A 22,046-nucleotide genomic window follows, 5' to 3' on the forward strand; every position below is an offset into this window, starting at 1 on the left:
ACAGCAGCAGTTATGATCATCTGATATCTAGGACTGGTGAGAAAATCAGAAAAAACATGTTTTGGGTTTTTTTTTTTTTTTTTTTTTTAATGGTGGTTGATTCCATATTGTCGCTAATTGTGAAGCACTACCTCCCTGGTGAGTCCTACCAAGCAGCACCCCTTTCGCTTCCCACATCCAGCACTGCTACCCTAAAGAGTGTTTAGCAGCCAGGGTGAATCCTATTCCACTTCAAAGCTACCTGGATCCTGAAGCAAAACAGGGCAGCTTGGCTGCTCGCATTCACATCAGCATCCAAAACACTCCTTCAACCTGGGAACACTGCCAGAAAGGTATGACCTTGGGCAAAGTTCCTGCTTTATGTAATATTTCCAATAAATGACCCAGAGCCAGCCCAGCCTTGATGAAGTTAGAGGGTAGGTGAGAGTGACCTAAGGTAGAAAGGCTCCATGAGGAGTCCTACTCCCCAGTTCTGGCTTAGTAACACCATATGGAGAAAGGTCACCTCTTCCAGTGCTCAGCAATGAGCCTCAGGGTAGGTCAGAGAAAAACTGATTTTTGACCTACACAGCCCTAAATGGTTTGAGTCCTAGCTGCATGGTGCAGCAGCAGTGCGACCATCTGAAGGCTGTGCAATAATAATCCTCAGGTATGAATGGGATGGGACTGGTGACAAGTTCCTCTTCACAGTGGCAGGCCCTCTACTTTGGAATCACTTTGGCTATGCTCAGGCAGGGGCTGAGAGCGGAAGCAGCTATTATTTAAGCCTAGGGCAGGCTTGGTGCAGCAGGGCGGGGGGGGGGACACGGGTTGCCATGACACATTTGCGAGGTGATGCCACAGTGAGGGCTGCCTGGGGTCGTAGGGGACCCGTTACCTGGTTGGGCAGAGCAGTGGAAGGTGCTGAGGCAGCAGGTGCCCCTGAGCAGGGGGGCTGGAACAATTCCTATCGTGGGGGTGCTGAGAGCCATGAAGTCAGCTGTAGCTCAGGAAATTGGTTAGTCTCTAAGGTGCCACTAGTCCTCCTTTTCTTTTTGCGAATACAGACTAACAGGGCTGCTACTCTGAAAATTGACCCAAACTGTAATCCCTGGATAGGCTGGAAATCACTTCAAGCCAGGAGGCGCAGCAGCAGCCCCGGCACCTCTAGTCCCACCAGCACCTGTGCGGCCAGGAAAGCCTGAGGATACGGGAAGAGACGGGGCTGTGGTTCTGGAGGGGTCGAGCCGCTCCGGTCCGCCCAGCCGGCCCGGGAACAGCCGCCAGCTTTCCCCCCCGGCCCCGCTGGGAGAAGCGCATCCAGCTGCGTGCCTGGGGAAGGGGGAGCACGCGGCGGGAGGAGCAGCCGAGGGAGGAGTGGCTCCGGGACCGGCCCCCCAGCCCTCCCCTGGTGCGGGAGGAGGGGACGCCGGGGGCCCTGCAGCCGGCGCGCGGGCATCGCTACCTTCCAGCTCCTGCAGCAGCACCGCGCAGCGGGGGCTGGGGACCGGCACCGGAGGGTGCTGCAGGCGGCGCGGGAGCCGCTGCCCGGGCTCTGTGCGTGCAGCCGGTGCAGGGGGGGAGCCGACACCCGCCGGCCGGTGCATGCCCGCTGCAGGCAGGCGCCGATAACCCGGGCCCAGCGCAGTGGGGAGCTGGCGGCCGGTGCATGCGGCAGGCGATGCCCGCCGGCCGGGGGCTGAGCAAGGCGGCGCTGGTCCCCGGCGCGGTGCCCCGGCCGAGCGCCCCCCAGGCCGCCCCGCGCCATGAAGCGGCAGAACCTGCGCACGGTCTCGCTGATCCTCTGCATCTTCTCCTACCTGCTGGTGGGCGCCGCCGTCTTCGACGCGCTGGAGTCGGAGGGCGAGAGCGGCCGCAGGCGGCTGCTGGAGCAGAAGCGGGGCGAGCTCCGCAGGAAGTACCGCTTCTCGGCCGACGACTACCGCGAGCTGGAGCGGCTGGTGCTGCAGGCCGAGCCGCACCGCGCCGGCGAGCAGTGGAAGTTCGCCGGCTCCTTCTACTTCGCCATCACGGTCATCACCACCATCGGTGAGTGCGGGGTCGGGCCGCCCCCCCGGGCACCGGGCCGGGCACCGGGCCGCCCCCCGCCTGCCCCCACCCCTCCCTGGACACCGAGCTGTCCCCCCAAGGGCACCGAGCCCCTCCCCCGCCTGCCCACACCCCTCCCCGGGCACCGGGCTGTCCCCCCAAGGGCACCGAGCCCCTCCCCCGCCTGCCCACACCCCTCCCCGGGCACCGGGCTGTCCCCCCAAGGGCACCGAGCCCCTCCCCCGCCTGCCCCCACCTCTCCATGGGCACCGAGCCGCTCCCTGCCTGCCCCCATCCCCCTGCCCTCTTGAGCACTGAGCTGTCTCCACCCCTCCATGGGCACTGAGCCACCCCCTGCCCCCCCAAGGGCAACGAGCCCCCCCTCTCCCCCCCGCTTTCCCATGTGTCCTCCCCCAGCCCCAGGGTCACTGCACCACTAACAGCTCACTTCTGCGGTCTCCTCCTGGGAGCCATCAGCAGCCCCCCTGAATCCCGTGAGCTTGCAGGGTAAAGCGCTGAACTCTGGAATTTAAGGCTATTGTCATCTTGGTATCAGAGTGCATCCATGTCATGCTCTGTGCACCTTCCACCCACTCCCTGGCTCCAGCATCAGGCTCCTTCCCTCCCTGCCACCTGCAAAAAGACTCTTCTGCGTTGCTCCTTCTTGCCCGGGTGTAAGGAAGCCCCATCACATGCAGTCATGGGAACAAGGTTTTGAACAGCTGGGAGTTCTTATCCCCACTGCCTGCCCATGATGTCCTTATCTCTGCTTTCAGATATTATGCTAGCAAGACTCAGAAGCCACCTTTCCCCTGGTGTGCAGTGTGTGATGTTACCTCGTTCTCATATGCAATAAACCCAATTGCCTGCACCTACCTCTGCGTGGGCACTGAGCACACCCCTGCTGCCTGCACCCCCACCTCTCCATGTGCACTGAGTTCACCCACACTGCCTGCACCCACCCACCCCCTCCTCGGGCAACGAGACCTCATTTGTGGAAATGGGCAGCCTTTGAATTGTTGCAGGGAGCTAAGAGTAACTTTAATGTTGGAAATTGGCCAAAGAATTTAAGCGTCTTCACCTTTTCAGAGAGGTGTGTAAAATCAGGTTTACCAATTCCAAAGCGGAGGAGCAACAGGGACTGGGAGGCGGCATCCATGGATTCCACTCCCTGATGTATTGCTGACTCAATGTGACCTCAGTTTCCCCATCTGCAAAATGGGAATAATAATAATAATTGCAAAGCAATATCTAACCCTCTGGTACTTTGGCCAGTGCTCTGTGATGATTACAAAGCCACCTGAGATCCTACGATAGGCGGGGCTGTGAAAATGCAAAATATTATCAAAACGTTTATGCAAAATGTGAGTATTCTCACAGTCACGTGACAGTATACTGTCATGGCTAAGCACAGGCCGATGACTTCATTGCAGGCAGTAGCAAAAGGGCTGCAGGGAACAATGAGAACCCTGATAGGAAAAGGCCTGTTCCTCTCTATGGGAATGTACAAATGTGAACATTTTAAAATGTGCTCCATTGAGAAAGTTCTCCAGGAACAGCCTGGAGGCCCTCAGTACAATGCATGAAGCCCTGACCCCAGGCAAAATTCCCAGTGGGGCCTAGATTCCAGCCATATCTTCTCCTCAAAGCCCTGACGTTTGATTGTAGAAGACCTACTTTAGGGAGCCTTGCCAGCCACCACGCCTTTGAGTCTCACTACAAAGTTCCAATGCCCCTTTGCACTGGCTGAGCTGAAATTATTACTTGCAAGTGTAGCCTTAAGCCAGGAACCTTGAGATCTAATCCCAGCCTTTCACCGTCGCACAGTCACCTTGGCTAATTACTTGATCCTTACAGAGGGTAAATTTTAGTGGAGAGATGTAAAGCCCTTTCGCAATTGAAAATCAGAATGTAAGTGGTAAGTATTTTACTTAGTTGATTGCACACATTCCCTGTGCACAATGATGGATTTAGGGTGCTTTGTTTTAGGGTATGTTTACACTGCCACTGGGAGCAAGCTTCCCAGCCCAGGTAGACAGACTTGTGCTTGTGGGTCTCAGGTAGTGCACTAAAAATAGCAGCATGGACGTTGTGGCTGGGGTGGCAGGTCTGGCAGTCAAGCCCACCCATCCCCTGGGTCTGAGTTTGGGTGGCAAGCCCGAGTCTCTGCCAAAGCTGCAACATCCACACTGCTGTTTTTAGTATGCTAGCTCCAGCCCCACTAGTGTGCGTCTGACGCACCGGGGGGCTTGCTCCCAGCTGCGGTGTAGGCGTACCTGTAGACAACGTTCTACGTTGCTGACAACGTTCAAATGGATGGAAGTGTCCATGACTCTTCAGTGCCGTTCCCTGTGGTCTCAGGGCAGAGCAGAGCACTCTTTACTCAGCAAAACGCTTCATCCACATTTATGTCACTGGAAGAGCTGTGAAAAGTTCTGAGAGGGAAAAATTCTTGTCAAGTCAAACCCTAACCAAAATGTTTGTAGTTTTGGATGAACTGAAAGGCAGAAATATTTTTGCGGTTGAACAAAATGTTTCATTTGACCCAAAAGAGAACATTTCTGTCGATTTCAAGCAGTCGGTGTATCAGTGTTTACTCTCTCATTTCCTTTGTCGATTTGAAAGCATCAGTCATATCCTCTTTTAAGAGTATTGGGGGGAACAACAGCTATTTCTCCACCTCATTGCTGCTTTAGATCATTATTTACCCCTTCATGTTCCCACAGCGTTCTCATGTATCCTACTACCTGGTGATTGCTGCCAGATGTCGTGCTAAAGGTCTAGTAGCTTTCTATGTCACTCAAGTCCTGATTCTGCTCTATGTTCTGCAGAAGGTGCTTGTTTGATTGTATCAGAGTAAATGATGAGGTAATTTTAACTCATTTGATCTTAATGTGTGTTTACACAAACAGTGGGAAGCGAACTCTCTCTTAGAATATTGCAGTCATGAGTTTACCACAGTCAATTATGCAATACCTGGTCTTGCAACCCCATCCAGTTTCCTGGAGTGGAAGGTGCAGTTGAGAATCTACCAGAGACAGTGTGTGTAAATCATCTCCTGATCAATCCATCATTGTGATCGGACAGTTTCCCTAAAAGCTCTGCCCTGTGCAACCGTAGGTGAAGCCCAGTCATGGTATTGAATGAGAACTAGAAAGAAAAAGAATGTCTGTTGATGAATATTTTTTCCATATTCTTCAACTTGTTTAAGTAACTGGAAAAAGTGAAATTTTAAAATAATTGTTTTCAAAAATCCATGCAGCTGTGCAGGGAAACAAACTGGCTCTGACCCTGCTTAAATTAACTGTTGTTCTAGGATGTAAACATGTCCACAAAAGAAGCTTCCATACCTATTGCCTTCTCAAATATAGTTTGTTTTTTTTAATGAGGCCTCCTGCCCCCATAGTGGTTACGGCAGGATACAGTGTAATTCTCTTTTGTGTTGAGTTTTACTTCTCCATCTGGGGCAGAGATCACAAATTTCAATTAAGCTTATACAGCTAAGATCAGGACCTCAATGAGTACCTTGTTCTTATCCTACTATTATCATGCGCCTCCTTGCTTAGTACAGCAGTTCCAAACCTGCAAACAAGACAAGGAAATTAAATCTTAATCTGTGTTGGTGAGGATCAAAAATACGGCACTTCATCCTTCTCTGAGCTCTGTAGGGATGGGATCAGCTCATGGTGCTTCAGTGAAATAAACACTTTGTATTTAAAGCAATAGAGTGAAAATGAAAGTGCCTTTGGTCTGATTCTCCTCTCAGTTCCCCTGGCATAAATCAGAAGAAAATACATAGAAGTCAGTAGACTTAAACCAGTGTGAAACCAACCTGGGAGGAGAAGAAGGCCCCGTCGGTCTAATCCTGCCCATAGATACTCCAGAGCAAGCCCACAGGCTGTCATGGGGTGCAAGTGGGGTAACTTTAGCCCTTTAAAGACTAAATGAAATTCCATCCTTAGTGTACTCTGTTGCGATTCAGAGATCAGCATCGGTGACCCGTAGGGGAGCATAGTCCCAAATCTCAGTAAGCACAAACCATGAGCGCACAAATCTGTCTGCAAACATTGGCCCCCCACAGAAACTCGTCTGTCAGCAATGGAATTTGGCCTGCAACACTGACATGGGATGCCATTGCTCCTGTGGGTTTAAGTAATGCCTGCCTTTCTCTCTTTCTGGTGCAGGTTATGGACATGCTGCCCCAGGCACAGATGCTGGCAAAGTTTTCTGCATGTTCTATGCAATCCTTGGCATCCCCCTTACACTGGTTATGTTCCAAAGTCTTGGGGAACGCATGAACACCGTAGTCCGGTTACTGCTGAAGAAAATAAAGAGGTGTCTGGGCATGAAGAAGACTAACGTCTCTATGGAAAACATGGTCTTAGTAGGCTTCCTGTCTTGCATGGGGACACTGTGTGTTGGAGCAGCTGCCTTCTCTTATTTTGAGGGCTGGACCTTCTTCCATGCTTACTATTACTGCTTCATAACGCTGACCACTATTGGGTTTGGGGACTTTGTAGCTCTGCAGAAAAACGAAGCTTTGCAGAAGAAGCCACCATATGTGGCTTTCAGCTTCATGTACATCTTGGTCGGTTTGACTGTGATTGGTGCTTTCCTAAACTTAGTTGTTCTTAGGTTTTTGACTATGAACTCGGAAGATGAGAGGCGGGATGCAGAAGAGAGGGCATCCCTGAGGAGAGTCAGGAACAACATCCACCTGAAAGCTAAGGAAGACAGTAAGAACAGAGATGCTATTTTTCTACCCACAGAAGACAGGACAAGTCAAATGAACCTCATCCCACTAATGCGGGAAGATGCTGATAGACCAAGACGCCACTCTTCAAACTCCACTGCCAGAGTCCCTTCCTTCTGCACCTGTTTGTGCTACAGACCGCGGCTGTGTGGGAGCCCTGCCCCCTCCCATCCAGAGACCCTCAGCTGCCACACCAATCCCGTTTACTATAATTCCATTTCTTACAAAATCGATGAGGTCTCCCTGAGCACGAGGGATCCCACTGGTTTCTCCTCCCCTGGGAGCACTTTATCGTCCAACAGCCCCAGCTGCAGGGAACACCTCCGCCTGCGAAGGAAATCCATCTAAATGTGCATGCTCGTTGGGAATTTTTACTCTGAACTGTATTCTACTACTGAGGTCACATTTTGATGATAAATTATTAACTGAGGTCATTGTTATTACTCCAATTTCTTCTCCTCTCGCCTGCTCCCTGTTAGAATGGCTTCAACTCCAGCAGCTGCCAGCTACATAATATGCTGCCCAGCAATTTGTTTTAAATTCCACTGATGAATAATTGTCTCTTTTAGCAGGAGATGTCAGACCATGTTACACTTTTTTTTTTTTTTTTTTGGCAGTATATTCAGGTAGCAGGGATATATAATAGCTCCCGACAAAGCATAGAATCCGATGGCCTGTCTGTAAGACAGAATTTTTCCCTTGGAAATGGCTTACAAAAACCCCCCAGACCCCAGCAGTGCAGTCTGTATTCCAGGCTTGCTCTGGTTGGTACTTAGACTGCTGGTTCCTAGTGGTGTATGTCAGTAACCAAACAGGCTCAATGGTATGTGCCAAAATTTACTGAAAACAAAATGTGTATTAACAAATCTTCCAGCAATGAAGCTCGCTCCCTAAATTAGGGATCCTCACAAGCTGGGCACATGTTCTTCAATGTAACATTTTAGAGGTTTGCAGGTGATAATTTGCCGTGAGATAATATACACAATTTACAGAATTTTCTAGCTGGACAGTCGCATAATGTCCGAACAGTGAAGGTAGCAATGTTGTCAGAGATTTGCAAAAGGGGAGATGATAGTGTATCAGCTGTGAAAATCCACAGTGCAACAGCAGAGGCACCGAGTTCAATGGGGTTACGTTTGTGCTACTCGGGTGTGGGGATGTGAACAATCTCCATCTGTTCAAGTTACTGCCACTTCAATGTCACTCTCACTTCATGTTTGAAACTATCCACAGTGGGGGCTCCAAACTTGATGCAGCTGGTCATTATGGCAGATAGATCATCTGCTTTTAAGTGGAGTCTCAGTGCAGGCCCCAACCTGTGAGCAGGTTGCTCTGTCTTGACTGCAATGCTCTGGTTTCAAGGGAACACCCGGAGACCTCTCAGGTAGGGATGAAATATTCAAACTGTCCCTCTGCCCCTGAACTCCACCTTTCTGATGGGGCGTGGCCATAGGGCGAGGCTCTTCCGGAGACAGGATAGAGAAGGGTTTGGGGGAAAGGGGATTGGATTTTTTTTTTAAGTGTAAGGTTAAAATTGGAAGCGAGCAAGCTTGGGAATAGTGTGCCCGAGCCCCTGTGGGCCCCCAGCTTTGAATCTGAGAGCCCACCCTGTCCTCCCTTAGCTCCAAGAGCCCCCATCGACCTCACTGGTCTAAGGGAGGGCAGAATGTAGCTCTAGCTAGAATTTCTGTTGCCCCACTTTTGGGTCTTTCCACAGCACCCACAGCTTTCTTTACTTTCTAGTACAGAAGGAATGTGTGGTGTTAGCATTAGCTGCTCCTGAGTTCAATAACCTTCAGGTTCTGCTCAGAGCTATTTGTGCTTGTAAGAACAATCAAAACCCAAACTAATGCTGCCACCGAGGCAGAGTGCACTCTCGGAAATACTCAGAATTACAAGAACTCAAACAATTTGGGGTGTTGAGTGCAACCTGGCACCTTCCCACTGTAGTTTAGTCACAAGACATCCCGCTCCATGGAAGGAGTAAGCTTCTTGCTTTGCTAGACTTTGTGTCTCATCTGCTATTTGAAACAGACAAGCTCTTATGGGCTGTATGGAAATCCATTCTCATATGCTGGGATCCGTTGGCCTGGAAGAGAGATTTCTGGGTAACCATGCCCATCTTGCACTCAGCCACTGCTATCATAAAGGTTTTTGGCACCCAAAAGGGGCCTATGAAAGGCCCAGAACTGCTGTCTCCGGCTCCCTGAGAATGATCTCCACTTGTTCCTCTGGGGGACATGGGCCAGCTCCCCACCTGGTGTAAATCAGCGTAGCTCTGTTTATTTCAGTGGAGCTGAGGTTCTGGCCACTAGTCTTCTGGGGCTTAGCAGCATGCTCCCTCTTCCCTCTCCTCTCGTGGTAGCTTGTTGAACTGTGATCCTAAGTGGGGACGTGTAGAGTGGCAAGAACAGCTGGACCCTGACCCCCAGGCCCACTCCCCAGCAGCTGTGGGAAAAGGATCTGCCTCATACAGAGCCTCAGTCCAGCAGCTGCCTTGGGGGTGAAGAGGATGAGCTTGCAGCCACTTCAAGCTGTTTGCTGGGAGCTTCTTCCCTGGAGAGCAGGAAAAGTGCCCTCCAATGCTCCTGCTTTGATTGGCACCAGCTCTAGCAGGGAATTGCCACAGTCTCCTCCACGTTTGGTCTCAGAACAGCTCCTAGTGGTGCTGGATCGGGAAGGCTCCAGCGTGGGCCTCACCAGCCTTCCTTTCTCCTGACTAGGGAGAGGAGAATGAAAAGAGGTAGGGCTTGTGGTGGGACCTCTTCTCCTTGCTATCCTCCTCCAACACTGGTACTGCCCCACCCACCCTGCAACTTCCCATATACTCCCCATCAGCCTCTGGCATGACATTACTTTTCCCCCACAGGGGTCCTGATCAAACCCACACTGTGGAGGTCAACAAACTATTCCTCCCCAAGGCTTACATACAGCCCTGGCAGAGTGCATACCCACATGGGGCTATGGGCTGGAGGGGTCTCATGTCCCTGCTCCTCTTCCACCCCATCCCCCAGCTCCTCAGAAGGCCATACCACCTCCTGAGATTTCCACCAACAACCCCCTCAGAGTCCTCTTCCTCGGCTGGGCCCCCCCCCCCCCAGGAGAAGGCGGCAGTGAAAACAAGGGCAGGGGGGAAAACCAAGAAACACCCCATAGGGTGTTTCCCTCCTACTGGGATTCCTCAGGAGCCAGGACATCGATTCTGGCCTGGAAGAGAGGCCTGTTGAAACTGATGATGAGAGTAAACGTCCAAAGCAAGGTCCCCAAAGCTCTGCAGATTGTGGAATCCAACCCGTAAGTGCTCCAGGGCCCTGCAGCAGATCCCCCAACAGCTATAAAGCACAAAGGGGAGCATGTCTTCCCTGGGGGACATCATCAGTGTGGAGTGGTCATCTCAGGAGAGAAGGGATTGATGAGTTAACTGCGCTGTCAGTTGTACAGATTCCCAAAGGACCACGTTCTGAGTGCTGTACCATTTCTCAACGTGGATTCTGAAACCTTTTCCCTGACAACAAGACTCATCTGATCCCTGTTCAAAGGGCCAAAGTCCCTACCAATGCTATAGGCAACTACCTGGCATGTTCACTCACAAGGAACTATGGCCCAGGTCTCGGTGGCTGAGTAGCACTGGGAGCAGCTGAAATGGACTGTCAGTGGTGACCTTGGTGCTCCCTGATCCTGAGGCCCTCTGGCCACCTCACCTGACCTGGGTGTAAAGGACCACCAGCACCCATTCTGGCAGCCTGGACATCCTGGCCATTCCCCTTTGTCCCTGTGGCAGTGGCTGGAGCAAGGGTGGCACAAGCTGATTCTTTCATGCAGGGGGGAATGCTCCAGGGCTGGGAAGGGCACATAAGGGCCATTTGTGCTTCCAGAGCTGCACACAGTAGACTTAACACAAGGCCGGATTTGGGCTCATGACTCCTCTTTAGCAGCCCTTGTGTTGTCACCTTCAGCACTTTGGTTCGCTGGCTCAAAGACGCTGACGTTGTTTTCTGCAACTAACCCTAGAGGTAGCAGATACATCAAAAGTAAACTCCCACCTTCTGAAGGCTCGTCCGTGCAGTGCTTCGTGTGATACTGCAGTGGACACCTTCATTCTCTCTTCTGCTCCCTGCCGGCCAGAGCTGTTTGGAGAAGTGCTAGCTCCTGCTGCGAGGGAAGCGCCAGCCTCAGCTATTTCCCCATGTTTCAGGAAAGGGGGAGAAACAGAAGCACTCCAGCTCTTCTCGTCCTCAGCCTGGCCCCCTCAGGCAGACTCCCTACCCCTCCAGATGACACCCTCTGAGCTGGAGGGGAATAGTGAAGAACCTTAGCAAAAGGAGGCCTCTGGCAGAAGCTCCAGCAGTGCAAATAGCCAGGGCTGCTTATCTAACAGGTTGGGGGGCCCACATGGTGACCCACAATTGCCCTACTAATGGACCAAGAATATTAACTGGCTGGAATTGAGGGCAACGAGAAGTCAGGTTCCCTTTGCCACATTACGGAGGGAGAATTGCGCTCCAGCGGGATATATGCGATGGCGACCCAGAACACACAGTTCTGCACTGGGTGCCCTTTCAACCACATCCATCCTGGGGAAATTAAGTTACATGCACAGCAACCGGTAAATCCTTCAGTCATTCCGTGCTCTGCCTGCTGTTTTAGCTATCAACAGCAGCTGCACAGTGGGCCTGATTTCTAACCAAGGATTAATAAATCCCTGCATGTTTGATCCCGTGTGTTTCATCAGTATTTCATTTATTTCTTTGTGCCAGTTTTCTCAGCAGGAGACGGAACACAAGCACAAAGGGGCACGTGGCAGGCACAGCGAGAGGCTGTACAGTGGCCATGTGCGAGGCCGACCCCCACTGAATTATCGGTAAAAGCTGGCATGCAACGTTTGTCCCAGTCAGCCAGTCATTTCCATTATTCAGACTGTGCTGGTTTACTGTTTGGATGATGGCAGCGTCTCTACTGAGTTATTTGTTCAGGTTTTGGCATTGCTGGTGCAGCTCTCCTGCCCCTGGGGAGCTCCCAAACGTAGCCTGTACTTTGGAAATCCTATTAGAATACAGCCAGCCGTAGGTGGATGCTCAAAGCAAGGGAGTGCTCACTTTACGTGGGCAGCTGTGCATCTGACTTGTTCAAAACCCCCATGCCTTACTACTTGTGAAAACAAGAGATCAGATATAGGTTCTTGGAGGTTAGAAAGTTGCAGTTTGGCTCCTGCTGTTTGGAGGCAAAGAGCCCCCAGCCCATACTGCCGTGTAAAGCCGTTGCACTGAGCTCTAGCTGGGAAGAGAAGTAGGAGTCAGTCCTGCTGCACATGCCGTAGGGCCAATATGCAGCTGCTTGTCCCCGTGGATGAGGAGCCTGACGTGTTGGGAGAAGGCTGCTGCAGACAGAGATGGTCGCCTCCCGTCCTGCTTGTTGCCCTGGGTGGTGGCAGGTAGCAAGTGTCTGGGGCCTCGAGTGCTCTGCATAGCAGAGAGGAAGGATGGTTTGTGGCTCAGGGCATTGGCCTGGAACTCAGGAGAGGTGAGCTCAATGCCTGACTCTGCCACAGGCTGCCTGTGTGACGCTGACCAAGTCACTTCCTCTCTCTGTGCCTCAGGTCCCCTGGGGAATAATTTCTTCTTAGACTATACACTCTTTGGGGCAGGAACTGTCTTGCAAAGCATATGGACAGCACCTTGCACAACTGATCTCAGCTGGGCCCTCCAGGTGCTACTACAATGCAAGTAGTACTATAGGAAGTGCCAGCTCTGGAGTTCCAGCTCACCCCTGCCAGTGCCAGGCACATCACCGTAGGGCTCCTGGGCACGCCCTCCACCAGCTGAGCTGGCAGTACAGCCCCAGCGTAGCAGTCTGCGACTGCCTGGCTGTTCTGTAAAGCTTCCACCAGGTTACTGGCTCCTTGGAGACACCCTGCTGTTTGTCGTGACTCTGGCTTGCAGTCTGGAGTAATTTTCCTCCAGTGCTGCACCTAGCGTCCAATCCTCCGCCTGTTAACGACCCAAATCCTGAGTTTCTTGGTAACAAAGGCTAGGCCCATACTGTGTACCCCAAGAGCCTGGCCGGACTGTGGCATAGCAGGCCAGAAGCTGTGGCATTCCTGCTTTGCCCCCTTGTCGCGCAGTGGTGCCCTGAGCATCTTTTCCAGTCTCAGTAACTGACCACCGCACTGCAAGTGTTCACCTCCGTGCTTCATTATATCCCTTCCGCAGGCCACAGCCTGGAGTGTTATTTATGTACTATTTATAGCCAGCTTCCCCCACCTGCTTCTGCAGAATTAGCTGCAGCCAGGCCTACCTACTCCTGCCTTCCTGCCTGTTTAGATAGTCCCAGCGGCTGCAGGTTACTTCCACCCAGTTACCCCCTCTACTCAGGTAACTGGCACCTATTGTCTGTCAGTCAGGGCCCAGTTAATGTGTCCTGGTGAGAAGGTGAGGGCCAGAATGCTGGTCTGCTCCTGGCTCAGCACGCCCTGTTACACCCCGGCGGAGGCAAATGCACAGGGAGCTGCCCTGGGACTGCACCGGTGTGAACTGAGCAGAGGCGGACCTGCTCCATGCTGCCCAGCTGTGTTCGGAGGCTGTTGCCCCCTCCCAGCTGCCATAGCTGTGCAAGCAGGTATCGCACTGGATGCGTAGCATGGGAGGAGAACGATGCACCTGAAGCTGGATAGCAGAGGAATTTAGGTCAGTAAGTGCAATAGGTGGGGAGCAGTGAGTTAAACAGTGTGGTCAAATTCAGCCCTAGGGCAAGTGGGCATAACCCTCACTGGATCTGCAGGCATTTGCTTCAGGGGTGGGTTTGGCCCTTTGTGTTATGTCTGCTTTTCTGCTAAATGTTTTTTGTTTTATTGTGGCTTCATCATCCCAGCTTCACACTCCTCCTCCCTCATTTGTGCTATTCACCAGTTGCATCCTGTCTGGCACCTGGGCAAAATCCTGGTCTCAGGGATGTAAATGGGAGTCTTGTCATTGACTCCAGTAGAGCCAAGGTTTCACCCTATGGGTGCAAGCTCCCTGAGGCTGGGACTGTCTTCTCGTATAGTGGCCCGGCCAATGGGGCTGCGATCCTCAGTTGAGGTGCAGAGCCATGGCTGTTTTATAAAATGATGGGCCTGTGTCATGCGGCCTTCGACGGAAGTTACAATGAGCAAAAATCAAAGGGGCAGCAATTTAGGTTGGGGTCACCAATGGAGAGATGGGTAAGGGTGCTGTGTTGCCTAGGGGGTGCGCTATGGGTCCCATGGCAAACAACTCTTCACTCCTTGCTGGTGCGGGGAGGTTTCTCACTTGGAGGTTTTATTGTTTTGATCGTGTGGGGCTTATTGTTTAATATCAGGTCTTCTATTCTGTGTGTGATTGGAATCAGCCTGTCCCTCCCTCTGCCAGGGAAGGATCTGAGCTAGGGAAGAGTCGAGGATTCCCGCATATTCTCAGTTGTGAACTGACAGTTATGAATTAGAGAGGCAGCATGGCCTAGTGCCACTGGGGGACAGGGCTCCTACATTCCAGTACTGGGTCTGCCACACTGAGTCTGTGGCCTTGGGTAAGTCTCTTAACCACTAGGGCCAACATTTTTAAAGCTGGGTTTCTAAATGTAGGTTCCTAAATCCATATTTAGGCACCTAAATAAAAGGCCTGTCTGAGCACTTGCAGCAGCCAGTGACCTCAGTGGGAGCTGTGGGTCCTCATCACTGCTGAACATAAGGTTGAATTTGGGTGCGTAAAGTCCAAATGTGGGATGCAATGTGTGACAAAGCCCTAAAAAGAGGGGGACACATTTATTCAGGAAAGTCAGCACCTACGTGATTCCTTCCTGTAATGATAGATCGATCTCCAAGTGCTTTACAAGTATCATTATCCCATTTTACTGATGCGGAAACGGCAGTACAGAGATAGGCCAATAGGAGAGAGCTGGGAATAAAACCCAGATATCCTGAATCCTAGTCCAGTGTTCTAGCCACTAGGCACACTGCTATAACCTCCATGCGAGGATTCTTTAGTTCTGCTGTAAAATGACTTTCAGTAAGAAAACTGGGGAGTGGGCAGGTTTATGTAGGACGTGGGTAAATTCAGGACTAAAAGTGACATCTCGTGGAATGACCGACTCGAGAGGTTTGCTTTGCACCCTGCTTGGAAGATGCTCAGTATTCAAGGGAACAGAGTGCCATCTGGTGGTTGAATGAGGAAGTGCTAATCTGGAATTAAGCATTTTCAGAAATAAACAGCGAAGTAAAACTATCCCAGTGAGTTTGGTAATTCAGCGTGCTGAGATGCCCTGGATCCCAGGTGCAAAGTATATCAGGAGACTGAAGAGCATTTCCAGGTAACTGTGTAAGGAGCATGGTCCAGAACCTCATTCAGTGGAACAGTCCGTTATAAAAACAAAGAACTAAATATGCTTCTCTGTGGTATCACAAACATCCTTGGTGTGAACAGGTGAACAATATTCATATTTATTGTACACTACCTTTTTTTGACTCTATAACACCTTTTACTCTGAAAAGTTCTCAAACCATGTACATACATCACCATGGAAATGCAGCCAGGTCTGGGGTGTGGAAGGCAGATAGGTGCCACACAAGTGTCCTGCATCACTAAATGAGAAAGGTGGCGTGATGCCCTGGAACAAGCTGCGGTGGGAGGAGCTATACTCAGAGGAACCCTGCTGGGGAGCTCACAGTCTGAATAGACCAGTGACTCAGGAAGGTTAAGGGGAGGGGAATATGTAAGTAGTTTCATTCCAGTGTAACGTAGGGTAGAACTCCTTGAAAGAGTTTGAGAGCCCTCTAGCGGTCTCTCTGTGTTCCATGTTTCAGAAGCCACCAGAAACGAGACAAGCATCAGTGTGTGTGTGTAGCTAGGCCTGGCTCGTTTGTGTATGTTTGTGTGAACATGGTTATTTGCAACTTAAATGTGCTCCTGCAGTCTCCTCGGATTGTGTTTTTGCTGTGCACAGAGCAAAAGGATCAGTAGTGAAGCTGGGTGGGAAGCAGTTTTCCTGTCCTTTGAGAATTGGAGAGTTCAAAAAAAAAAAAAAAATAAAAGATCCCCATCCTGACCTGGGATAAATTGTCAAAATCTCAAACATTTTCACAAACTGAAAAGCCTCTCCCCCACCCCAAATTTGAATGAGGTAATCAGAATGTTTTGACAGTTTCTAAATGTTTGGCTTCAACTTTGACTTTTTATTGTAAATTACTTTAAATTTAGAAAGAAAAAATCATTTCAAACCAAAAAACTCAGGACTTTTAGTTTTGAAAATGTCAAAACGGGACATTTCTATAATTTCTAAACTTGTTTCCAATGTTTCTTGACACGGGCAGTTCGTGAGAACTGGCCCTTTCCTGCAAGTGGTTTCAGCTTTGGTAAAATTAGCATTTTCTGATGAAAAACGTTGTGTTCAAAAAATTCCCTGGTCAGTTCTTCTCTCCCCCAGGCTTTGCTCACAGATGAGATGCCAGCTATGCCGCTCACCCAGCTCATGGCAGAGGTGGCTCAGGATGGGAGGAGATGGTAAGGCGAGAACCCCAGGGAGGAGGGCTCATCACAGGGGACTTTAGGCTCATGCTGTAGCCAGACAGCCAGCCCCCCCCCCCCCCTCAGACCAGCATTGCTGGAAACACACGGGAGCCAAAACAACAGGGCACTCAACATAAATTCCAGCACAGCCTTTGAAGCTGTGAGAAGCACAGGTGTGCTGTGACAATGTGCCTCTGGGAACATATACAACGATTAGGCTCACAGCAGACAGAGAAGCTGTGACAGACATGGCTCTTAGCCCCTACTAAATAGCGTGATGCACACACCCCAACATCCTAGGTGGGAAAATATTTACCCTGATAAAAGAAGTGTCCAGTAGTCGAAACTTATTGTTTCTCCCTTGCAAGTGTGAACTACTCTTGCGAGAGCTGGCGTCGCCCAGACAGACCAGCCCCAATTTGGCATAAGAAAGGAGAAAGAGAATAAAGGAGTACAGAGGTATAAGTATGGGACCTACAGCACCATGATTTTTGAGTGCTTTTCACTATCTATCTGCTGGTCAGATAAGTGACAGCCTCCCAAGGCTTCTGCAGCTAAGAGGGTCCCTAAGCCTTGTCCCTTATTTGTCTTTCCGCGGAATTGAGTGACCGATCCTGGCTTGGCACCGCTGGAATCGAGAGATGCAAGGAGGGTAAGAAGCACCCACACCTGATCTCCTATCTTTAGTGTACACATATTTTGAAATAGAGCTCTATACTTTGTTTTCTTTTCTTTGGGATTGTGGCTTCAGTTTTGTAACTTGTTTGTGGGTGTAACATCTCTACATTTAAATAAGTAGGCACTAGCAATTTTGTAACCACATGATTAGAATCTAGTTTAATAAATTTTGGTAACCATTGTGCATAAGCCTGACTTGTTTCTCTGGTTTACTGTAAAGCAGCCAACACAATTAAAGAACCTCAGCCGTTTTGGCTATAAAGCCTGGCCATTAGGTGAGAGTACTAAGAGCCTAGCGTTGAGTTGTGCCGCCTCCACGGGGCAAACTCTTGGGGCACCTGTCAGTCAATCCTGGCTGCCCGCTGCGAAGGAGCTCTGAGCTCTAGCAGTTAAAGTCACGGGTGTGGAGAGGCTCTTAGTGCTGCCATTGGGGCACCTGTCAGTCAGTGTTGACTGCCCGCTGCGAAGGAGCTCTGAGCTCTAGCAGTTAAAGTCACGGGTGGTTAGGACCTTGGGGCATCCGTCAGCCTAGCCCGGGCTGCCCGCCGCGAAGGGACAGTGCATCCTAGCGGTTAAAGTCACGGATGGTATAAACGGGCATAGCTGGCACCTCACCAAACATCCCTGGCCATCGGCTAACACATGCCCTATGATATTGTTTTAAGGCTCATTATCAACTGGCTCAGCTGTCATTTTGCAGCTTTGTTAAACCATTAAATCTTCTGCTGCAAACAGCCTCCAGTGAAAGGGAACAGGACTCATTTTGACTTGGAGTTGGGCCCGTATTTATTCCAGTGCTGAATGCACCCCCCCACCTCCACTCCCGATGGAGAAAAGAGCAGCAATAACTTGGAAATTCAAAATAACAAAGTGCTGTATTTGGGGGCTCAGCTACTGCAATGTGTAATACAGCTTGGACCCACTTTGCACCCATGTGAACAAGTGCAGCCCAGCGCCCCTGAGCCAAGGCTCCCTCAGAACCCCCGATTTGCACACATGCATTGGCGGGAGGGATGTGCAAAATGATGTGCTTGAAAGAATGGATTGGGTGCTTGTTACCAATGGAATTTAGTGCTGAATTGACACAGAGACCTGCATGTTGAGCCCCCTCCCTCTGATTTGATGCTGGTTGTGCTCACAAGCATGGCTGTGCAAGAGTTTTGTGAGTGAAGTTGTATGGTTGCTATTGATTTTGCACACACAGGACAAGGGTGCACCCGCTTTCCTGTGCGGTTTTGAGGCTGTTGACCCTAAGCATATGATTAGATCCTATATCATCATCATCTGTGCTCTGTGCTTTTGGCAGGATGGCAGGAGACCCTGAGTGTCAGCATGGGGCCAACATCCTCTTGTCTTGGTGCTGCTTTCCCAGAGGAGGCGAGTTTTTATTTCCTTGAGAAATGTCAAAGTCCACCAGGTTTTTCATGTGACATTATTAAAAACTGTCTCTCCCCCCCTCCCGCTCCCCGGTGTTTGTGTTTGAAGGCAAGAGGTCCTTGGCACGAGTGGAATTCAGGGGCTGAAAGATTCTTTAACTCCCCTCTAGGTTTTATGTCCGAGCCCACCACGTTAAAATTACTCTGCAATCACTTATGACACACAGAATCCACAGCACAAAGACACAAATGAAACACACAGCAACCCATGTCAAAACCACCCTGGGAATTGACAGGTGTGATGTTTGCCGTGCCGAGCTGGGTCCTCAGGCATAGGCTGCCGCTGACAGTGGTTGGACAACCCAGAAAGGCAGGGCATCTGCTCACGTATTATTATGGCTGTTACAGCGCCCGAGTTGCTAGGCGAGATTGATGTTAAGATCCCTCATTGCTTAGCAACTGCCTGAGCATGATGTTGCTTTTGGAAGTTGGTGATGGTTTGACAGCAGGAGATGCCATTCAGCTCTCTGCATCTTGCTGGGTTGGGCTGGTTTTACTTTCTAGCCATAGGCACTGCTGGAGATTTCTCCCTTGCCTTTCTCTGTCACCTTTATTCTGTTCTGTTCCACTCTTGCTTTCCTTATCCCTTTCATCCTCCCCCCATTGCCCCTCCTGCAAAGGCCTGCAGGTAACGCCAGGTCTGACGTCTGGTGCCTTGCTCTGGCAATGGGGCCTGTGCTGCACAAGAGGGTAGTAAGTTCTCATGTGCTTAAGAAACAAGCTAAGTGGGGCGCACTCTGTGACTGTCCACTCAAGTACAGCAAGGGGACTGGCTAGAGCTGTCTCCCTGCACCTGGGTGCGCCCTTCCCATGAGTGACCCAGTGAAGTGCTTGGTGGCAGGAATGTGCCTGGAAGAAGCTGGTTTTTAGTGACTAGTGGGGAATATTTGCAGCAGGCAAATGCCAGATTTGTAATTGTGTTTTCCTGGGAAACCTGCTTCGGAGCCTTATGCTCATTCAGTCCGGGAGCAGAAAGAATGCTGCGGGCCTTCGGTCTCTGGAGCGCTTCCCGTCCCCCCAGTAACCCTGTCTGGGCAGCAGTGAATGAACCTGGAACCCCTGGATCTTAAGGCATGAGGCCCAACTCCTCAAGGATATTTGGGCTCCTAGCTTCCAAAGAAATCCATGGAAGTTGGACGCTAACTACCTCTAAGGACCTGGGCCTGAGTCTCCACTGCCTGAACTAAGAGCCGTCACTGCTAGCTAAAGCTGTAGCCGGCTCATCAACCTCTCTGTGCAGCTCAGCCACCACTAGAGGACAGAGCGCCACACGGAGCGGGGGCGGGCTACGTGACCAGGAATCCATATGTTCTGAATAGGGGACGCTCCGGGAGACCTGCTTGTGACTGCCACTGGCTGAGAGTTAATCGGCAGATAGAAAATCACCAGACAGAAAGAGGCTGAATTCACTGACTATATTATTGGCTGAAAAGGATTAACTTGTCTCTAAAGAGGAGTGAAAGTACGTGCTCATGAAGGTAACTAAGTGTTTTACAAGCGTCTCTTTGGTACTTTGTGTCCTTGGGTGTAGAACAAATTCAGTCTAATTTTGTCATTGTCAGTAGGAACGGAAGCAGATAGTCTCCAACACTCAGCTGCAGACAGAGAACACCACGCATCTGAGACAGCCAGGGGCCAGGGATACTCGCACTGGGGTCTTCACTGTAATCTCTAACTGAGCTCACTAAAAGAGGTGCCTTCTTTGAGGGAAAGCCTGATGCACCCACCCCTCCCTGCTGCTCCCTCTCTGTCTCACCTCTATACAACAATACTTGGGAGGCCAAAGGGCTTGAAAATGGCATTCATACCCAGAGGAGTGGACACTACTGCAGGCCCTAGCTACCTTCCCTTCCTCCTGATCCCATTGCAGTAGCTAAATGTTATTGGGGATCAATGCGCTTTTACAGCCCGCTGAGGTGATGAGAAATTTAAGATGAACGCTGCTATGTCTTGGAACTGACACCGGAGTGTGGTAAAGTTGTTCACTTGAAGGGATTTTTGTTCCTGATACACTGGTGTCAGAAGTGAAATTTATTGACATTGCACTGACTCTCTCCTGCAATGGATCCCATGAGATGGGGCCTGAGCCCTAGCTTTCCCCACCAGCTGGGCCTGCTCTCATCTGAGTGAAGGGTCTGAAGGCTTCTCAGCTTTCTGTCTTCAGAGAGGTGCAGAACAGATTACCTTCAGAGAGTGGCCACAGGTCGAGACAGGACACCAGACGCCGTGGACCAGTGCTCTGGGGTGATTCAGACAATCCTCTCTTAGATGCCCAGGTGATGTGTTGTGCTCATGTAACACTGACAGACCGCGGTTGGCTGCGGGCAGGATGAAATTGGGACCTGTGGAGCTCAGTGTATAAGCCTCTATTGCATGAGCTAAAAGCCACCTGGCTCTTAGCTAAGGCTGTAGCAGACTCATTCATCTCTCAGTGGTTGCTGTGCCACCAGAGGGAACAGAACACCACATCCAGGTGGTGTGTGGGTTACATTCACATGCTCCAGGTCAAACAGATCATTTGGGGTTGGGAAGGAATTTTCCTCAGGTCAGATTAGCAGGAACCTTGGGGAGGGGTGGGATTCACTTTCCTTTGCAGCGAGGGGCATAGTTTGCCTGCTAGAATCATCTGGGCATATCTCAGCTCATCAATTCCCTGCTACGGCCGGGACCTTGGACATTCATGGTGCCTCATTCTCTCATGTGCTGCAGACAGAGCACAGAACAGCTTAGTCTCTGGAGGTGCACTGTAGGGGTTGTGACGTTACACCCCATATTCTTCATAGAAATATGGTACTGATAAGAATTTGGCATAACTAATATCTTACAGGAGCTATCTTGCATAAAGTCTATCATTGGAAAGGTTATGATTTACTGAATGTGATTATCCAATTTGTATGCATGTATCATTTCTGTATCTGAAGTAAGGAATATTGACTATGTAACAATTACAACTGTGTGTGTACTTGGGGAAACGCCCACTAGACAATAAGCAATCAGCCTTAATGGGCCATTAGAAAAAGACAATGAGTCTTTGAAGAGGGCAAGCGGGTTAATCTGGACTCTCCTCCACTGCCTCCCCAAGAAGAAAGACTGCTGAAAGTACCTGGAGGGACAAAGGAACTAACCTGAGGGGAAAGGCAGGGTTCCAGTCTGTAAGAAGAAATAAGCTACAGAAACTCTGCAACTTGCCTAAAATAACATTTAGGGTGAGAAATTACTTCTCGAAACCAGACTCTAAGATCTTATGCTTAATATGCATGTTTTGTTTTATTTGCTCAGTAATCTGCTTTGTTCTGTTTGCTATCCCTTATAATCACTTAAAATCTGCCTTTTATAGTTAATACATTTGTTTATTATTAAACCTAGTTTGTGCAATTTCTAATGGGGGGGGGCTAGAAGTTGTGCATATCTCTCTTCACATTGAGGGAGAGAGCAAATTTTTATGAGCTTGCACTGTGCAGATCTTTCTGTACAGTGCAAGACAGTATTATTTTGGGTTTATTCCCCAAAGGGGGCGTGCAGGTGAGTGCTGGATGAATCCTCTCACACAGAGCTGACTTAGAGAGAGAGAGAGAGAGAGAGAGAGCCTACATCAGCAAAACAGGGAGAGAGAATCCAGGCTGGTGGAGCAGA

At 50.4% G+C, this 22,046-nt stretch overlaps 1 protein-coding gene across 1 annotated transcript; it reads left to right on the top strand.

The window, feature by feature from the left end:
* The first annotated feature begins 1,161 nt into the window (after positions 1 to 1,161).
* Positions 1,162 to 7,211, top strand: KCNK15 (potassium two pore domain channel subfamily K member 15). The gene is made up of 2 exons (XM_037915947.2): positions 1,162 to 2,028; positions 6,213 to 7,211. Exons 1-2 carry the CDS (start codon positions 1,746 to 1,748, stop codon positions 7,127 to 7,129), a joined length of 1,200 nt encoding a protein of 399 aa, XP_037771875.1. The 5' UTR covers positions 1,162 to 1,745; the 3' UTR covers positions 7,130 to 7,211.
* Positions 7,212 to 22,046: the final 14,835 nt, after the last annotated feature.

This window comes from Chelonia mydas, chromosome 13 (assembly GCF_015237465.2).
Source record: "Chelonia mydas isolate rCheMyd1 chromosome 13, rCheMyd1.pri.v2, whole genome shotgun sequence".
Classification (NCBI taxonomy): domain Eukaryota; kingdom Metazoa; phylum Chordata; order Testudines; family Cheloniidae; genus Chelonia; species Chelonia mydas.